This window comes from Stegodyphus dumicola, chromosome 8, assembly GCF_044657685.1.
Source record: "Stegodyphus dumicola isolate Sdum_Otavi_A_Nest chromosome 8, ASM4465768v1".
Classification (NCBI taxonomy): domain Eukaryota; kingdom Metazoa; phylum Arthropoda; class Arachnida; order Araneae; family Eresidae; genus Stegodyphus; species Stegodyphus dumicola.
In genome coordinates this window covers 121,599,931-121,621,570 of record NC_140775.1, presented here as the reverse complement: position 1 = coordinate 121,621,570, position 21,640 = coordinate 121,599,931, and the positions used below count along the sequence as shown (strand labels likewise).

Below are 21,640 nucleotides of genomic sequence, written 5' to 3'. Positions count from 1 at the left end.
GACGATGCTCATGTCCATCTGATCAGTTCTTCAATCCAGTAAATTTAGCATTGCCCTGTATTTATCTTTAGAGATTTTTGATAGTTTTCGCCCCTTAAAATATAAATTTCATATAAAGAAATACTTTTTGTACAAAGGTGCGTTTAAATATTCTGTAAATGATCCTAGACAGCAGAGAATTCTCGTTTTTTATGACACTGCATTAAACAGGTAAATTCACTTTTAATGTAGCTGTGTTTCAAAGACTATATTGAATACGAATACGATTTTCTATGTCATGAAATTTTTATGATGATTGAGTAAAACATATGTCAGGCTGTCAGTAAAACGCACATATATATGATTATATCGCCTGCATTTAAGCTAGTACTGGAAGCTATGCTTCCAGTACTAGCTTAAATGCAGGCAATCAAACTGCTCATGCTTTGTAATAAAAAAAAATGGAATTTGAGTACTTGCAAACCAAAATAATTTTTGTAGCATTATTATTGATTTCGAATATTAGTAATGCATATAATATCCGCAGTATTTTGCACCTTATAACATTAACGTAATTATTGATGGGCAGGCAATAATCTTATAACAAACGACTTAATCTTATATGGTATTTACGATTACAATATAGTACTATATAGGATGTTACTTTATTTAATCAATTTATATTGTTATTTTGCTTAGGCTATCACTTTCGTCCACTTCTTCTATGAGGCAAACTAGTTAGTGTATATGAGTGCCGAGTTCTTAAGTATGAGAGACAGCCTTTGCAACTATCCTTCTCCGGATACTCAATTCCAGCTTTCTCCTTGTAAATTGATTTATTAGCTTCTAGCTTCACAAGCCACAGTTGGTATACTGAGAGCTTAACCAAGACTTGAAAGTTTTTTCTGAATTTCTCACAAGCTGAAAATGTTGTGTTCTCTTACACTTTCTGCTTTCTGGAGCCACAAGTTGGCGAGTAAACGAAATGATTTATTTAAACTTTCGTTTAAGCTCATGATTACTGTACTTTCGAAAGTGAGAAGAGGAGATAAGTCGTCTGTATATCTACCTTTACAATTCTAAGAGTTAGCATTTAAAAGAAATGTAGAATCGAGCAACTATTCCTTTATTTCGTTTCCGCTTGATTTCCTGTTCTAAAATTTTCCTTTTTTGTAGCTCATTTTAACGCGGAAATTACAAGACTTACAGCAGGAAAAATATGTTTTTAGCTGTTATTAAGTTGCTAGTTAGACTTCTGATCAACAACAAGCTGTAAATAGCAAGGAGGTAAAACTTATATCCAAATTTAAAATTGCTGTTTATGTTGATGTCTCCTAAATCCCTTTTGTTTCAAGGGTAAACTGTAATTCCTTAAAAGCGTGTATATATAAACTTAGCATAATCAAAATTATTATGAAAATCGAAATTAAGAGTGTAGTCATCTTACAAAAATAATATAAATCCCAATTTTTAGGGGCATAAATTTATTGAATTCTATATAATTCCAGTATCTAGAATTGTAAGATATAAACGAAAACTTCTAATCTTGACATTTGTAAAGTTTCTTTATCCTTATCACATCGCTTGGACTGAGTCCTTTTTTAAAAGTAACTTCTTGTAAAAATCGACCATCTTTCCCTACCATCGTCTTCAGGTTCTTCCGGTCTTTAGAGAAAGTGTAGGAGCCATATAACATGACTGAATCGTAGTCGAATGGTGTCAAAAGTTGGTTCTGATTAGGTTTCAGCTTGAAAAACTGATCCGCCATTCCTGTAAAGATAAAGCAAATGATAAATGATAGATACGCTCCCGGCGTTCGCTTTAGAAATTTTATTCTATTTTTCATTTAAACAAAACATTTTTGATAGAAATCTTAACAAGACGAATACGAATAAAAACTCAAAATTCAGCACATGTATAAAATCTAATCTAAATGTAAAACCAAAAAAAATTGCTAACGTTTACTAGTAATATTTTATGTATTGTCAGACTAGAATTTTCCTTTATTCATACAGTGAGTCATAATGTGTAAATGGATTTTATTAATTACTTAAGGGTGAGCTAACAAAAATATGTTCCATTATACTAACTACACCAGCTATGTTTACCGCAAAATGAATGAATAGATTTCTAATCAACAGAAAAGGAATTTTCACTGTGCCACAATATCAAGCAAGCCGCACCCTCTCAATTTCTTAAGGAATCATTTACCACTGTACTACTGAGCGTAGTTTCTTTCAGCTGTGTTTTATTTCTTTAGAATTTTTTTATTCTATTCTTCTCTTTGTTTAAGTCATCCAGCATAAATTATAAAATTTTCCATTCTGATATCAGGTTTATTTCTATGTTAAAATATTCCATTATTTCCTTTTACTTTACCGTGACTTTCTGGAAGCACTGTCACAAATTTAGCCGCTCTGCATTTTAGAAACCAATTTTTCTTTGTCTTTCTTTTTTTACTGCGGTGCTTTACTATATGGCAAGCACCTGTACTGTCTATTTATAGCATCAGATCTCACTATAAAAGTGCATAATTTGATGGTTATCAGTTTATCATAGTAAGATATTTAGAATTTTTACTTATATTTGAGAAATTTTTCTTTCTTAATATGATAAATACTAGTGTGTTAAGCAAAACAATATTAATTCTGCTTTTATAAAACGCTTGAAGCTTCTATTAATATTTGAAAATTTTTAACCGCTTTTAACAGAATATCTATGTATTTATATTCATGTTATATTACATTAGCCCATTCTGAGTCTGAAATTTCATTCTGTAGTGGTACTGTAATAATAATTATTATTTGTATATTTTGTATTTTTATAATATTTATATTTTTTATATTACATAAAAATTAAATTACTTATTTAATATTCTTTCTTTGTCATAATATTCTTTTCCTTATTATGACAATGAAAGAATATTAAATAACTTTCTTAACTCGAATAAAAGTTATAAAAGTGACTTGTTGTATATTGTGACATCTGTTAAAATGATATAATGCCGAAATCATACTCTTCAGTACTAAAGCATTGTATGCGGAGATACTGAAATGAAGTTTTCTGTCATTAAAAAACTGCTATGCGTAACAATATTCAGCTCTGAAATGTGAAACAAAAGATTGCTCCAGCTATGAACTAAAAACGATAGCCCCACCCGTGGCCGAATTATTAAATGCATCGCACTTCAAGCCCATGTGAACGTATTGCCTGCATCATTTTTCCTATGTGTCACGATAACAGAAACCAGTTTCCTCCAGAAAGTTCTCCATGAAGACATCACTCTAACACGCTGACTGCAGTGTTTACGTATTCAGGTGACAGCAAACATTCAGATCAGAGCATGTCACCCATACTCGAGTGACGTGATTCTTATAAGGCCGCGTGATCCGTATTCGGGTGGCTCTTATTTGGTACTTATGGGATGAGTTAGTAAGTATTTGAAAAGTGATTGGTAAGTGATGAAAAAGAGAAACGAAACAGTTTGTCGCCGTCAACTAAATTCATTCCATTCAATAAACTGATTCTTACTTTCTTCGGCATCAACTTCTTATTTTGTTTGTTTTATTTTTTATTATGTTTGTGCAAAAATGTTCCGCGTTAGCTATGTACAATTTAGTTGAAGCCTGCCACTGCCATCTAAAACACAAATTCTATCAGATCCTATAAAAAAGACTTACTTTTAAAATAATTTGCATTAATCAAACATTTGCATTGCAATTTGCATATCAGTGCTCATTAATTGTCAAATTAACACAAGAAACCTTTTACTAAAGCGATATTTTATTTTTAATTGCATGCAGATTTAATTTTTTTGCTCTTCAATTTTTTACAACCCGAAAAGTTTCAAGAAACATGAAATTAAAGCTTAAAATTCAATATCATGGTCAACTTCTAGTGATCACTTTTTAGAATGATATAATTTCTTTTTTATAAAATATTAGTGTAAGCGTCAAGGGACCACATGTGTGTGTGCGTGTGATTATGGCAAAGCCTCGAGGGCTATCTGCCTAAGAGGAGGGATGCCTTCGTGGAGGACTTTCTAAAGGAAACTGGCTCGTATACACGTTACACATGGGGAAAACCACGAAAACGCCCATGCAGCCAGCCCGTTCGCGGGATTCGAACCTCGGACCGAACTACCAGTGTTCAGCGACTTAACCGCTCGGCCGCTGGTGGGCGAAGGGACGATATGAAAACTTCGATTTTGCAATGTTTACGAAGCAGAATTTTTTAATTTTTTAAATGTCAAAATATGAAGATTTGTCTTATTTGAAACATTTTTGCAATTGGAACTATATATGTCTACGACCAACGCTTGAAAATCGTAAGGGCCGCGAAAGCACTTTCATGCATGGTTTTTGTAAAGTTGAAATTCAAATCTGCGCGCTTTCAGTCTGGTATGTAAGGATTTTACATTGTCGGTATCAAACGCTTTGCTTTTATTGCTGTGTAATTAATATAAACTAAGATTCTAAGCTTTCTGGTAAATTTTCATTTTGCTAAGTTATTATACAAAATGTCAATTTATCCGAACTTTCTGTCGACAAATGGGCAAGAGCCTTATTTAATGCTTTGAAATCTTGTTTTAGATGCAACTGGGAAAGAGCGGAATTATTCTATTATAAAATGCTTCGTTGATTTAAAAGAGGAAAGCACGTTCATTCTTGCTCGACATCTATGTCGACTCATATTAACTTGCAGTAAATTACTACATACTAACTAGACTAAATTTCACGCATATTATGACGAAAATAAACGGTATTGCCCCTTTTATGAACTTTAACCTTGCTCCTTTTATGAACTTATCACACTCCACATTATAAGATTTTTAGAGCGAATACTACAGAATGATAAGTACGGAAAAAGTTCAGAGATAAAATTTCTTTCTCATACGTGTTGCAAAATATGTGATATTGTAAAATTTGATGAAACTGGAGTTCAGAAAACTGCGTAAAATCTGTTATTACTATTGCAATACTTTATTACTAATATTTCATTTCCTTGTCAAATTCTTTAAATAGCTTGCAGAAATTTGCTTCTTCTAACTAGTTACACTGATCACAGCATTCCCTAAGCATCAGTATTAATATTTTGAAAGCTCTCGTCTCTAACAATCTAGCAGAAGAATTACTGACCTTCTTTCACGTTTTCCCAGTAGATAATCAACCAGTCATCTCTATCTGATCTGTTCTGCTCGTGGTAGAATCCAATGGCATGCCCGAGTTCATGGATAACTGTTCCTGTCCATCCACATCCTTGGCCTAAGGACACTGGTTGTTGATTTCCTGTCTTTCCGACATGAGAATAGCACCTATCAATTAGAAATTCCTATAATTTGATGCTACGTTTTTCATTTTATTCATGCTTTTTAATAATTAACTAATTGCTCTATTTATGTTGAGAAACTATTAATTAATGACATGAAACTCTAGATAGCATTATGTGCTCAAAGCGAATGCCTATTTTATTTAAACATAGATGCTTTAACTTTCTTTCTTCATTTAAGTTTTATGGTCTTTATATTGAATGATTCTATAATTGCATGTGATTCAATGGTGAACTGTATTTATTGGTCAATTCGATACAAATATTCAGATTCCCACCATGTAGTATATGATTATTCTATCGAGCCAAAGTTGTGCTCTAAGCACCAGCAATTTGAAAATTAATACTCAGCAGAAAATTAACAGATACGATAATAGGTTCTTTCTTATTAGAATTATTTTGTGGGAGATTCATTTCGAGGATATTCATTTTCCTAGGTTTTTTCAAACTTTCAGTGTAAGTATTATTTATTTTTAACATCTGCATTTAAACAATAATCAAGCATTTCTATTTGCAAATATTGTTTTGACTATAAGTAGTCCGTAAGTGATTAAACGTTAGCTTTACGAAACACCTCCTGAATTTAATTAGTCGACAAATGACGAAAGGTTAGCTTAATGAAACATATATGTAATTAAATTGATTCAGAAATAAGAAGTTTTTATGTTTTACTGCAAATTTTAAAATAATTATTCTTTATTTTTTCCATCTATATTTGGTACAATAATCAAGCACTTCTATTTGCAAACATTATTTTAGGATAAAAGATTAGCATATCCAAAGATGTGTGGAGTTCAATTAGTCGATAAAAAAATGAAACGTTAGCTTGAAAAAACATGTTAAGTAAGTCGAATGTTTGTTAGTTACATGAATTTAATTAGTTGATAAGCAATGAAATATTAACTTAACGAAGCATATGCCAAATTTAATTAGTTGATATATCATGAAATATTAGCTTAGCGATGCATGCATTGAATTAAATTTGCAATAAGAAATGAAATATTAGATTAACAAAACAGTTACTTTAAAATAAGATTTGTAATATTTATAAAGTTTATTCTTTTTAGCTGTCGTAAATTCTAACCAAACTTTAGGCAGACTAACAGCCAATTATAGCTAAGTCTTAAAGTTAACAACAGAGAGTTGAGAAGGTTTAGAAAACCTTTTTATTAAATCAGAACTTAAGCATAAAATACACTACTCATTTCTAACAATATTTAGAGCCCACCAGCGGCCGAGCGGTAAAGACGCTGAACACTGGTAGTTCGGTCCGAGGTTCGAATCCCGCGAACGGGCTGGCTGCATGGGCGTTTTCGTGGTTTTCCCCATGTGTAACGTGTATACGAGCCAGTTTCCCTTAGAAAGTCCTCCACGAAAGGCATCCCTCCCCTTAGGCAGATAGCCCTAGTGTGCTTTGCCATAAATTAATACACACACACTAACAATATTTATTTAATCTTCTAATTTTGACTTGTGTACTGTTTAAATATATGTAATTAAATGAACATATTCTCCAGGTTAGGTTGCAAGAAAATAAAAATAAATTATTAATATTATTTTTCTTTCAATTAACTACGCTTAATTAACTGTGGATTAACTGTAATTCTGTGTTAAGAGTGAACGTTCTCCCTGATTACTCCCGGTAAAAGGAGAATTGACAGTATGTTAAATCTAAAATTCATTAGCATCATTCTCTGCTTAGAAGGCCAAGGCCATTGTTTAAAAAAAATTGTTATTTGTAAAGAAGAAATACGGGAACTCAAACAGAATTGTGCATCTGTTAAATTCTTTTCTTTTTGACAGGAATGATTTAACAGTGAAATCGCATGCATTGCTTTTAGAATAAGAATTCGATTGATTCGATGATGATTTAAACGGTGATTCGCTTATCTCTTAGAAACATTTTTATATAAATAACACATGAAAAAGGAGTGTGTTGAACTGTTTAGTGAAAACATCTCAAATTAAACATTTCTGAATATAAATATTAAAAAAAATTCTTGAGCTGCAAGTAAAAAACACTATCAATATTTATTTAAAAAATGTGTTTTGAATTTATGTCTCAATGATGAAGGTATTGAAGGGAAACAAAGAATAATATAAAAGAGAATAATAGCATATTAAAATGTTGTGTAGTTATACATACACGTTTCTAACATATTACTGTGCATATGAAACTAAATCATTCTCTCAAACTCTGGCTGGCGAAATATCCGAATTCAAACTTGAAAAGAAAACTGAACGTAAGGTTTATAAATAGTATTTTATAATGTTGAAAATATTTAGAATTTAGAAATTCGTTTAGCCTAAAATATTAAAAATGATATTATAGCGTCAAATGTTAATTTGCGTCATATATGTAATGAACATTTGACGCTATAAAAATAGCATTACAGTGTCAAGTGTCAATTTGCGTCATAATTTATCCGCTGAAATCTATTGTTTTTCTATATTTCTGCGGATTAATACTTATAATTGCATTTAAAGTTTAAATTAATTAAATTTTAACTTAAATTTCAGAGGCTGATAGTGAAAGCATTTTCTCACCCCTGTCCAGGAAATATCCTAATATAATCCTTTTCCGTCGTTCTAGGGATGAATCTAATGCATGTTTTCTTCTTATACTCATCGAATGCTCCTCGCATAATGAAGTCGACTGAAATAAGCATTTTTAATGAGATTTTTATCATTCACAGAAAAATATTTCGAAGTAAAATTTGCCATACACAGAAATTATATAAGCCCCAATTTGCCATACACAGAAATTTGAATACAATTTGATCCATTCCTTCTTTAACTTTCAGAAATTTAAAACAAGCTGTTAATTAACCGATAAATGTCTTTGCTTTCTCATCCTTCAAAGAAATGATACTGGTTTCGGTGAATCCTGTCCTGAGGGAGGAAAAAGATAAAAACAAAAAGTAAAAAAATCTGAAGGAGTTCAGATTTTAATGGTTGTCCAGAAGTTTAAACTTTAATTTGGTTAAGTTTAAAGTTTAATATGGTTTATCAGCATAGATTATCAGTAGAGTTGGCCCGGGCGGAATAGAAAAACATTTTACTGGATAAAAGATGAATATATTAAGACTAACGTGGGAATGTTATGCACCTTCTGCATGTTTGAAAAGGGAAGAAGTATATAATGTAATTTTTTAAACTATTTAATACTTTTAAGTAGCTATACCATAAATTAAACTTATTTTATTTAAATCAAATCAAAAAACTAGTTTAAGAACTGCAGCTATTGTTTTTAAATACCTTAGTTAATTAATCAGTAACGGTCAGATTAATCTTACATTTTACCGAATATCAACAAACTCGAATGAAAAGTGAAGCAACCCGATTATATTGGAAGAAATTTAAAGTGAAACAACGCAAAAATATCTTTCCAGACTTATAATCATCCCAAGCCCACGAACTTCCTCGCCGCAAGGAGTGAAGTTTACGCGTGTCGTTGGCAACAGCCTTGAGCATCTTACAGGTGAGCGAGCGATTTAGCTCAGTTCCGCCCGAAATTTTGATGGAGAGCACCTAGGAGGAACCGATACAATTAACCTCTGGAAAGGAATTTCGCCTCGCCGCGTATTTAGAGTGCCCCATGTCGCACGGACGATATACATTTACAAACATCTATGCCTTCTCCGGGATTCAAACCCGGGCCCTTTGGCACGGCAGTCAGCAACGCTAACCACTATACCGGTTGGGCGGCGAAAGATATCTACAGGATCTAATCAAAATTTGGAAATAGGAACAATGAGCGATGCCTTCACCGGGATCTTCCGATGACCTGCGGAGCTTACTACGTATTGTAAAACATAGGCACGTTTCAAAGGAGAAAAAAATTCTTACATTCTTTCACACTTAATGGGCGACTATAGGAGAGAGATCCAGTTGCCAAATTCAGGTGGGGACGAATTATCGTCCACTATATATTACTCTGCTGCCACTATAGAGTTTATTCGTACTTTGCGAAAAAGAAACATGAAAAATAAGAGATTCCCTCTCCGGAATTTGAGCTCTGGATCTTACGATTGCTAGAACCTGTTTCCTGTGACACAACGAAAGCACATGGTGAGGAAGGACAAAAGTCCTTACACAAATATGACATGATTTACAATTATGCATTTTGTTGCGTGCGTACAGGTTCGTAATAGATTAAATGCACATAGAATTGATCGTGATAAAATTTATTTTACCAAAAGTAACACTTCACAGTTCTGGGACGTTCAATAAAAATAGTTCTAAAACTCTTCACAGTATCGCAGAGTACCATCAGTATTTACGTACGAAACTACTAAGAACGTTTTACACACAACGCAATGCAAAGAGCATCTAAAAGGCAGAATTGATCCGTAGGTATCTCAGTACTCGGAACTCACGCTGTGAGCTAAGAATTAACAGCATATTCTCTTTCCTGTCTTATATAGTTTCCACCTGGCCACCGAGATATTTATAGTACTTTCTTCTTCTCATAATTACTGGAAGGCATATGAGGGACGAATACAGTTACAGTTACACAGAACATCAATTACAGTTTTTCATTTACAATATGCATTACAGTTATACAGGGACCGAACCCAAATGTTGCCAAATAGACGCCAAGTTTGGCGAATTTTGATGATTTCTCGCCAAATTAGTGAAATAGCCATTTACGCAATGTTAAATACTCTTGCCCCTGTATTCTTACGTTTTCGGCAGAGCATCATCTCTAGATTTTCATGTTGTATTATACAGAAAAATGCAACAATTTCACATATAATTGCACTAAAATCATCTATCTATGTACAAAATCCGTAACAATATGCTTGATCCTACTCATACATTTATCAGCCATTTCTGCGTTGTATTTCATAAAAGAATTCATGAATTATTTTCATAATTCATAGATGTTTCTAACATCATATGTTCCATAACTGTTACAGAATGATTTTTCTTTTAATTTTTATGATTAATATTTTTCAAACATTTTATAAACATGTTTTCTGATTTTTGAAATTTTTAACTGTAAGCCTGTTCTTTGAGGTGTTAGATTGTAATTTGATGTTTGCAGATTTCAGTTTCCTTTTTTGTATGATCCATTTATCACAAAATGTCATAGTGCTCGCGCATCCTGTAGCATGCCTTTATACTGCGTGAAATTCGGGTAATATCAAATAAATAACTATTTTACGTTACACTATGTCAAATCCTGAAGACTGAATTTTGTTACTTCATCAAAATTTCAAAATATTCTGTTGGAAACATAATGCGCTTTGAGATTATAATATCTTCGGTAATATGATCTAAAAGACAAAAGTCTCGAAAAACTTCTTCTTTTACTAAGTGAGGAATAGTTACAAATCAGAAAATAAACTTTTACTTACACACCGTTTCTTTTAGTCCAGGATCTCTTACATAAGGCACAATTCCTCCAGGCCATATCTGTCTGCTATCAACAACGGCATTACGATCCTAAAAGAAGATTTTTAGTTAATAAACTAAATCAAATTTTAATAACTATGTATTTGCTGTACATTTCTGTTCATAAGTGTTTCATGCAATAACCTGTAGTTTTCTGCTGAGTTTCATCCTTTTCTTCTATTTTTAGCCCAAAAGAGGGTATTAGTTTTGAAATGAGATTTTGCGTTGTTTCATTATAAGCGACACATCATTTTTCAATTTGTTGCCACCAAATATTATCTGCATGCGTGTATGTATGTTCCTTGATGCTACCTAGGAAACGACGTAGAGCGATCAAATTTTGAACAATGCAGTCCTCCACCCGAATATGCTCATCTGGAAGACCGAATTTTCGTTTTCAAATTATAGATGTCATATTTTGTAAATCTTTAATGAATTTTTAAATAACGTACTCAACGATTTGAAAACGAGTCGTAATAACACTGTTCGAAATAAAACATTTTTATCCTCAGCTCGCGGACTGTTACCATTCGGAAAAATGTAAGATATTTAGCTCCCTATTTTAATAAACATACTCAGCTCTGTGAAAATGTGTTGCCGCAGCCAGAAATAAAATGCTTTTATCTTCCACCCACCAGCGTGTTGCCATTCAGTAAAGCGTAAGATACTTTCAGATTTAATCTGGAAGGTTGCTGAATAATAACCTGTAGTAAAAAATCGGCAATTTTGGGCGGCCATTAAAACCTGAACCCTTTCAGAATTTTTTTTGGATTGTATAGTTGAGATAATAAATACAGCATCATTCTATATTCAATTCAAGTCCGAATTCTACTAGTTTCCTATAAATAAAACTAACTATATACAATACGTATAGCATCATTACAAATTCCAAATTCTACTAGTTTCCTACAAATAAAACTAATTATATAAAATTAATTACTAAAAAGCGTCTGTTTTATAATATAACTTCAAAAAAAACCTTATCTCTTTGGACATCGTGGCTCGTATTCATTCGAGGGCGAGAAAACCATCGTTTTTGATTAACTAACTTTTTATTTAAATTCATAATAAATTCAGCGCCTTAGCTTTCCTTTTTAAATTAAAGATGTCTGGAATTTAGTTGAAAAAAATTTCTTTTCTCTAAAGAAGGGAAGGGAAAAGCGGAATCTAAAATCTAAATAATTTTCCTCGTTCCTAACATAATAATAATTTCATCTATAAAATACCATTAAATTTAAAAACCGTACTTCAAATTTGCGTGAATCTTTTTAATTATAAATATCACGAAAATTAAAAACAGCATTCAGAATTATAATACAGCTTAAACTTGCTTATTCGAACTCAGTTGAGTTTGTTAATCATTCGAACTCAGTTGAGTTTGTTGATCATTCGAACTTGACTTAATTGTCTTCGATTTTTCTACATAGTTTCATTATCCATATAGTTCCATTATTCTCTTTTCAGAAATTTTGGATACCTCGAAACTTTAAGAAGGTACTGTTTTGAAAATGATTAGAATTTAAACATTAAAGAATGTCATTTCATCTGGAATTCTTCCCTCCTATTTTGCGACGCTCTGTCCTTTCGCCCTAGCCCCTTTGTAAAACCGCTATCAAACAGAACGACAGATTCTCTAAACACCTCGTCAAATGCAACTTTTCGAAAAACTGTGCTCCGAAGATTTTTAAGTAGTTAGTTACCTAAATAGACCACATGATCCTTTTTTAACCGTCTGATTGGCAGATCTACGCAAAATGTAGTGTCAACGGAAGTTTTTCGCAGTAGTCAGGAAAGCTGAGGTTTGAAGTATGCCATTCAAACTAAATCTATAAATCGGAACGTTATTGTCATTTTTCACCTCCGGATTGCCTCGTAACCATAGGAACAACAGCAGAGTGGACAGCTCTTACTCCCCTGGCCCGCACATACACACTCTATTTCAGTTTAGCTTGTTACGCTTCAGGAAAAAGGCTCCCGGATGAAGGATGCCTTGAACTACAGTATGAGGATGAATTTCGTATTATTGTAACTCGTGTGGGAAGGGCTGTTAACCCCACCACAAATGGAGAGGGCTAGAAACGGCCTTGAAATGCCTCTTTAAAAAAAAGGCTACAGTGGAATGAGCTTCTAGAAAAAGTTACCTAATTCGTTTGCTAGTCTTACTTATATATTACATAAAGAATTTACTCATATATTAAATAATTATGTTATGCTAGTTTTACCCATATATTACATAGTGAAGCAAACGAGGAAAGAACGAAATAGATGTCGAATTAAAAATACTGCTTTCTTAGAATGCTATCATTGACATTTAAGTTCCCCATCAGGTCCCATATAAATTGCTAAAGGGGATCATATCTAATTGTCTGGTCATGTTATTTAATTTGGAATATTTAGTTGCATATTTTTAGTTCCACGTCAAAGCTTAGACCATATGAAAACATAAAAAATGAACAACTTCATCTTAAACGTTAGCACAGATAAGCTTGCAATTATTTCTGATTGCGCTTTCATTGGATCTCTGACCGACTGTATCAGCGCCTTATTGCTACGATGAATACTTGTAACAGATATGGTAAGTGCTATAAGCAGAAGATAACTTTTACTTTATTGAAAGAAGAATAGAAGTGTTCGGTAGAGTTTATTCTAATCCTGGTGGCAGTTGCAATGTACATTCCGTATCCACCGTTCTCCTTTCGACTAAGCACTCCGACTTCCACTTGTAGCATTACCGTTTCTATTATAAATCATTAGCTCAAAAACAGCATTTAATAAAGTTGGACTGAGTTACAACGAAATAGCAATCAGTAAATATTTCATGCTTATTTGTGCTCATTTTGAAGTTCAAGTTCTTTATTTGTTTGTTTTTAATTTGCAGTGAGTTTTTTCCCTTCATGACTCTGATAAGATAAATATTAAACTGTCAAAAGAAATGTTACAGTATTTAATGAAGTTTAGAAAGGAATTAAAAAGTTGTTACCTCGAAAGAATATGCTAAAGACAATTTTCAACATTCTTGTAGAGCAAAAATAAAATCACTGGCTACCGGATAAAAGAAATATGTATCAAACAATAAGGAAAGAGTCAAGTGATTTAAGGATATCTTTGGAACACAGAATTGCTGGTTTAAAACAGTGCAAATTTTTTCATAGATTAAATCCCTTCAAAATTTATCTTGCAGTGCAAATCAAAAAATAAAAAGCATCGGGCTGACTAACGGAATGTTGCAAAGATGTGTTGTAAAATGCATTGTAATAAAATATAAAAATGCTACAAATTAATAAAAAAATAAAACATTAGATCTTTTTAAGTTACTCTACATTCTAAATTTTTATATTTAGACTGATGTTTATATGTATATTTGGTGCATTCCTTAAAATTCTTAAATAAAATCAAATTTTTATTTAATCACTCACCTCATGGTCATCAACTCCGAGGATATCACCGCCAAATAAATCTGGGTTTTCAATAGGAATGTCACCCAAATTTACCGCTTCTAAAAATAACTACGTATATGTGTATAAATATATACAAACAAACAAAATATAAGCACAATAATTGTTATTTTAATTCGAAGAAATATAAAGACAAGGAAACGCGTTCTAACATCTATTATAAAAATATTCCGAATTTAGGAAAATATACAGTTTCAGAGTATAATACTGCTGGATGAGATACCAATGTTAGCTGATCGTGACCAAGTTTAAACTAGCCAGTATAAAACTGAAAAAAATGTGAAGTGTAATTAATATAACAAATAATAAAAGTTCACGAATTTTGAAATTCATGCTCTATATCACTGGAAGGAGAGTAACACATGATGGATAATTAACCAAGTCACATTTGTAGAGTCATTAGGTTATTTTTTTAAATTTATTTTGGAGCCGTGAAAAGTGGAGCAGTGCTCTCGCCGAGACTGGAATTGTGGACTTCCCGAATACGCGTCGAGTGGGCTTCCAGTTACACCACGAAAGCATTTGGAAAGGAGGGAGAAAATACCTTATATATTTATGAACGTAAAATTAAAACTTTATGTAAATCTAGCACACTTAAACAGCGGAATCAAATGTAAGCAACATGTAATTATTAAAATAGAGTTTTCAAGTTTTCCTCGTCTTTCCTCCGATGAGATGACACATGAAAGGCATAGTCATTTATTTGATTACTTTTTATTTTAATTGCAATTCATATAATTTTCAGTTTTCTGGTGGCTTTTTCTGAATTAATTTTGCCAGTTTATTATTCTTAACTACTGGTCCAACAATGTTAAGTTTTTCAGTGGCGTTGATTTATTTTGAATACATATCTGTGCGTATATATATATGTGTGTATATATGTAAGCTTATCCCTTTTGATTCTTGAATTTAATTTGCCTACGTCCCCTTTCAAAGAATCTGTATTACGTCACGCGTCCTTATTTCTTCTGCAGCGAACCGCATGAGCTCTTATACAATCACTATTCAAAACTGAAAGAAAGGACAAGAGCTTATAAATACCTCAGCTTCTCAATACGCAGCTTCTTTTTAAACTCTTTTTGCTTCACTAACTTGTATCTCGCTGCTAATGCTGTTCATTATTCAAAAATGCCGTGAGTGTATATAGAATCGTGGGGAGCACATTCCATCCACTATACTAAATGATTTACAGTGAGAATGTGCTGTTAATTGTTGCTAAAGAATTGTTTTTTCAGAAATAAACTATGTTTAATCGTCACGACGACGACATTTGATTGCAACTCCATCATTTCGTCGAAGCAGCAGTTTCAAGCTATTTGACTACAACCATGACTACAAAGTTAATTGGTGCCTTTTCACATCTACAAATAAATCATCACATCTACAAATAAATCATCACATATATACTATAAATGTGGAATTAATTAACTTCCCAAAAATTAATATAGTTATGGAGAATTCCTTAAATTAATATATTGTTTATAATAAGTTGAGCAGTTATGTTTAGATGTGTGTATGGTACTGAGGTAATTTTAAATTCAGTCAGCATTAAGAATACGTTAACGGAAAAAAATGTCATATGTTAAGCTGTTATTAAAACCCACAAAGCATATTTGTTTTTCTGCTGCGATACAGATTACCTCGTTTGTCAGATGCACCAACAGCAAAAAGGTTAAGCAAAAACAAAGGAGACCACAAATTGTTACCCAAAATTCCAATATTATTATAATAATAAATGCGTAAAACTTTCAGAAATTTGATTCATTTCCTTAAAGTTTTGATAGCAAAAATGAAATTTGATTTAAGATTAAAATATCCTTTTCGATGCAAAACTCATGGAAATGTTTAGGGATGCCAGTTAAGTAATTTGATTTAAATTATGAAGTACTGAGTTCACTAAGCATTTTAAAATAACAAAATTATTTATTATGATGTATGAAATTAAGAACATTTATGTATAAAAGAATTAAAAGCGAAATAATGCTCTGAAGCAAACAAGCTTGCAAAGTAAATTTGAATAAACTTACGATGCAGATATGACAAACTTAAAACTCAAGCACATATTCTGGACTTACCTTGTGCTGAAGCACAATAACTAGCAAAGCAAAGGATGGCGAAGGAGAATAGACCTTCTGCGGCCATTGTCAAGATAAAAGTGTAGAGTTAAAATGAATGAAATGCTTCATATCAAAGGATGAGTGATAGGATTTGTGATAAGATTAGCTCCTATAACTGAGATATCCAGATGCTACAATTCTCACATAGTATGATATTCGTCAGAAGATTTAGTTCTGCAGATGCTTTTCTTTTTAGGCACATTTTGGTTGTTTTTCCTTTTTTTCAAATGATTTTTGTTTCACACGATGATAAATTTTCTTAAATGCCAAAGATCTTAATGAAGCATGCTCAACTGAATGTATCCACGAATAAATCCATTCTTAGGAAAATTATATTTTATATACTTCGTTTTCCAGAAGTCATACTAAAGTTTAAAAGAATAAACGATTTCCCAAATTTTCAGTCTAGGAATTTAAATTTGGTAATCATAACTGATTGAGGTCTAAGTAAATCTAAATAAGCATACTTTAAAACAATGCGAAGACATGACTTGTTTGAAGCAATTTACATAAGACATCGATTATGATTTTTATTCGCATTCCTTGCCATCCAGTACGCGTTTTCTTTGCTATATGATAATATCCATCAACCATTTATTCCAGCATCTTTTGATCGCTACATTGCTTCCAGCCATGTTGGTGCTGATTTGAGCAGTGGACTGGTTTCAACTTAATAGGTATTTTTAACATCGCTTATCTTCTTAAAGTAAGCAAAATAAAGGTATCCTTACACTGTTTATAGTTTCGCACGAAATCAATCTACTTTTGCAGCTATCTTTGCGATCGATTTTTCTTGTTGATTTTTTCCAAAAACGGTTATGGGCAACTATTAAAAATCAAACCTTAGGTTTTTGCCATTTGTGTATTTTATTGTAAGATCTGAGTAAGAATTTCATCCGAATCGAGAGATGTTCTCGAATTGCATCACTTCTTTCTGAAGGATAGAGATTGTATTGATTTTTCGAGCTTCACAAAATTTGAGAACTCATGTGAATGCTATAGGAGCCTGAAGAAATCTGATATGGACATCACATGACTTCCTTGAACGACCTACACCTTTTTCTGCACTTATTTTCTTCAGTTATTCTAGAGTAATCAACCCCCTCAAGGCAAGCTAAAAATGACATCAAAAATTGCGAATTTGTAAATTAGATATTTTGATTTTGTCGTTCAGGTGTCAAACTCCTCCTAATTTTATTTTTTCATAACGAGCTGAAGCTTTCCCAAATTTAAGAATATGAAGATGGAGACCGCATTAAAAGTTAGACTTCGTCATTTGTCAAAAAGTATTTTTTTTTTAACTTGACATTGTCAAAACATGATTATTTTTGTCATTTCAAGCACTTCTGTAATTGGAAATACATGACTACGACTAAACATTGCAAAAATAAAGGCCGGGTAGACTTTTAAGCCGGGTAAGTAGGTATATATATATATATGAAATAATAAAAAGCACAAGGAAACGCCGGAGAAGTGTCGATGCGTGCTTAGATCTATATTGAAGAAGAATTTTGATTGCGTAGTATGCTAATAATGTTAACTTGGTAATATCTGAAGAACTTGGCACTCGAGGCAGATTTAATTCCAGTTTTATTTGCAATTGATAATTTGTCACCACAATCACTTGGCACTCTAGTCGTGCCTTTCCACAGAAGATTTACAGTTTTGATATTGTTGAGATAGAAAGCAAGCCAACGAAATTACATCTTAGCAGAGTAGAGAGCAAAAGCTGAAGTGCGTAGTTATGCAAGATGGAAGCACGCGAAGAGAAAAGTTTTGGTTTGCAATTTGGCGATTGGTCAAGAGGCATCTACATTAGAACGTTACGTAAGATATAAAAATCTGGAACCTGTGAGAAGAGATGAATTTAGGAGCAGATCACCAAATTTAGAAAGTTAATTTTGAGGTCGCCAATTATTTTTTTTGAAACAGCTTTCATATTTTGTTACATCTTACATGTATATATATGCCCTTAGTACTGCCGATTGCATTAAAAAGAGAGATGCAGCATTAAGTGATATACGTCCTGTATAGCCCTGTCAAGTTCTACGGCTAATCGTTTCTGAGTTATGCCAGATATGTACTTGGAAACATAAATACGTACAGACCTGACGGAAAAGTCTCTTTTGCATCGATTTTATAATTGGTTTTTGAAGAAAGAGTTTTTTTATTCTGTGATTTCGTATAGACATCGCAGACAAAAATTCTTCCAAATGGATTCAGGAATGGTTAAAATGTATATAACCATTGAAATATGATGCCCAAAATTTTAAGCGATTACAATACATCGTTCAAGGAAGTAAAAACATAAAGAAGCATACCGTTAATTTTCACAGAAAAAATTTTTAAAGCATTCCTAAGTTTCCAAAATATAATTTTACCAAATCAGAACAAATCAGAATAAACCTAAAATAAAAAGAAAAAGAAATATATATAATAAATAAGCTACGCAAGGTAAACAAAAATAATCTATGTAGTGTTATTTCGTCTTCAAAAACTGAGTAGAATTCAAGCACATTCAAAATTTCAGAAGCAGTGGCAAGAATTATGGTTATTGGCTGAGCCACATAAAATAGGGAATAAGGTAATGAAGGAAACGGAAAAAGAGCACGAAAGAAGAATCGCCGCTTACAACTATTCATTTACACCCCACTGGCCATTAAAATGTCTACACCAGGAAAGTGGCACGCTGCACTCGTTAAGTTTGCATGACAGAGAGAAGATGCTATGATGCGCAAACGATTAGATTTTCATCGCATTCATGCAAAGAAGGCGGTAGTAGCAACATCTTAAATGTGCATAAGGCCAGAGAATTGACAGTAGTTTTTTCATACTCAATTTGCTTTTGAACGTTGTTTTAGGATAAGAAATTTGTTTTAATGCTATTATATAAAATATAATGTACGAAACAGAAATGCCTATCATCATTTGTTTGACTTTGTCCGAAGAAGGATTATAGCCTACCGCGATTGCAGTTTATCGCACGGCAATATTGTTGCTCATTTCGGTCGACATCCCGTCACTCTCCGCAAAATATGGAATTGGTGGGTTCGAGACAGTCATATGGAACATCGTGCAGGATCTCAGCGGCACCCCATCAATAACAGCCGAGAAGACAGATATATTATCCTCATGGTAACAAGGGATCGCACAGCCATGTCACAAAGCCTGAGTCGAGAAATGGGGTCGTTTGCAAGATAACAAGTTTTTGCAAGAACAGTTCGACGACATTTAAAATCAGCATGGCGATCAGGGCTTTGGCTGATCGCCATGCTGATTTTAAATTAAACTTCTAGTCGATGCACCAATTACACTGCGTCACAGACAGCATTAATGGTATGAACAACGACGAACCTGAACGTCATCTTTTCAGATTAATCCCGATTCTGCGTACAGCGCCATGATGGCCGCATCCGTGTTTTGTGGTATGGTAGAGAAAGCGCATTGCCAGCTGATGGAATGAGGTGCCATTGAATACATGTCTCGATCACCTCTTGTTCGCATTCCCGGCACTTTGAAGAACAGCAATTGCATTTCTGACTCTACATTGACGTGGCTCTACCCTATTTTTGAAGCCTTTCTAAAACTTTATTTCAGCAGGACAAAGGTTCAGCAAAACTGCATGTTTTTTGTTCAGCAAGACTGCATGTTGCCTGTACGGTCCTTAACTTTCTCAATATCGCCTATTGCTCTGGCCAGCATATTATTCTGATCTGTCACCAGCTGAAAACGTGGGATTTTCACTACTCACCATCCACTATTGTCGATGAACTGTGGCATAGTGTTGAAGCTCTATAGACTGCGGTCCTCGTGCATACTATACAATCTGTTTGACTCCATGCCCAGAAGAATGAATGCTGATGTTGCTGTCAAAGATGGCTACTCTGGATACTGATTTTTTAGGATCTATAAGTCCTAATTTTCTTTAAATTTAATCGCTTGTGCTTTTCACTATAGTATACAATGTAAATAAATATCATGCTGTTATTTTCATCCTTCCAGGTGTAGCAATTTTAACGGCAGTGTATTTGTCAGATCTATAGTTTCTTTGTTGAACTTTTTGTCCCATTGCAGAGGTTTCTATTCCAGTCTGGCTAATGTAAAAGGCTTGAAGTACGATAGTATGGTTAGTTTCTTTGGCTGACATATTTTTTTCTACCGGAACTCAGTGGAATAAGCTAGCTAAAACCTTGCTGTTTAATAGAAAATGAAGTTTAACCAAAACAAAAAAACTTGTTGCTACGAGTTATGTATCCCCTGAAGCATATGCAAACGAAATACTTTGATCCTATAACTCCATTCCCTATCTCACGCGTTAAGAATAAATGGCGGTTCTTGCGACTGTTACTAGAAACTTCTAGTCGATGCTGTTTTTAAGGTTACTTTTGGACTCGTTTAAAATCGTTTTATTTCGACTTAATTTAATTCTCTCTCATGGTTATTATAAGCTTTGTTACGTATATTTTAGAACATATTTAATATTTTATAAAATACTATACAGCTTTTGAATAATAGATCTTAAGTCTCACAGTTCTGAAACGCTCTTCGTAAATAGTGAAAACAAAGGAGTGGGAAGAATTTTCCGATTTCTATTGGGCACTTTTCTTCGTATGTTTTCTTCGTATGTACTAGTTTATAATCTTCGTTTAGTTCAGAAATAGTATAAATTTTACAATTCTGTGATTTTTTATTATTTTATTTTAATATTCTAAGAGCCAGCTCTAAGAAAAAGTAAAGGACTAGGAAAGCATTTTCTATCATCATAAGAAAATCAGGTTGAGATAAAATTTTATTAATTGTTATAGTTCGGATAAAAATCTTTCTAAATACGAAGATATAAACACTATTTTACCTTAAATTCATAAGTAATACTATATATATGAGTAATACTTTATATTTTCGAAAGGAGAAATTATGGCATTACCTGTACGTTAAAGCTGCTTATCGCTCTTGCTTCTTTATGCATAATGCATTTTTAATTATTCATAGTTTGATTTAGTCTCTCTAACTAGGAAAGTCACACATGTTTACATAGTTTTTAAGGAAAAACGTTATAAATAAAAATGAAAAACTTTATAAATAAGCAACTCATTAAATTTTATTTAAAATAAATCGCCTTATTTATTTTAAATTTTATTTAAAATAAATCGCCTTATTTATTTTAAATAAAATTTGATAAGTTGCTATTTATATACTTTGTTTATACTCATATTTATATATTCGATTTATTGCTAATGCTCATATTTATATATTTAATAATATTTATATACGATTTATTTGAAGTAAATTTTATATAAATATTCAACACTGAGGATTTAATGTAATTAGTTTTGCATACAATTGTAATTGCATACATTTTTA

General features: G+C 32.6%; 1 protein-coding gene across 1 annotated transcript; it reads right to left on the bottom strand.

The window, feature by feature from the left end:
- Positions 1 to 1,446: 1,446 nt before the first annotated feature.
- Positions 1,447 to 16,357, bottom strand: LOC118192954 (astacin-like metalloprotease toxin 5). The gene is made up of 6 exons (XM_035363974.2): positions 16,238 to 16,357; positions 14,124 to 14,203; positions 10,671 to 10,758; positions 7,855 to 7,963; positions 5,118 to 5,293; positions 1,447 to 1,749 (listed from the first exon to the last, which is right to left on the bottom strand). The coding sequence occupies exons 1-6, from the start codon at positions 16,302 to 16,304 to the stop codon at positions 1,520 to 1,522; spliced, it is 750 nt and encodes a 249-aa protein (XP_035219865.1). The 5' UTR covers positions 16,305 to 16,357; the 3' UTR covers positions 1,447 to 1,519.
- Positions 16,358 to 21,640: the final 5,283 nt, after the last annotated feature.

Excerpts from the sequence above, each read along its gene's own strand:
- LOC118192954 (XM_035363974.2), bottom strand. The coding sequence starts at position 16,304 with ATGGCCGCAGAAGGTCTATTCTCCTTCGCCATCCTTTGCTTTGCTAGT. Across the intron at positions 14,204-16,237 it reads TTATTGTGCTTCAGCACAAG|AAGCGGTAAATTTGGGTGAC; the intron begins GTAAGTCCAGAA and ends AGTTATTTTTAG. Across the intron at positions 7,964-10,670 it reads TGGACTAAAAGAAACGGTGT|TCGACTTCATTATGCGAGGA; the intron begins GTAAGTAAAAGT and ends TGCTTATTTCAG.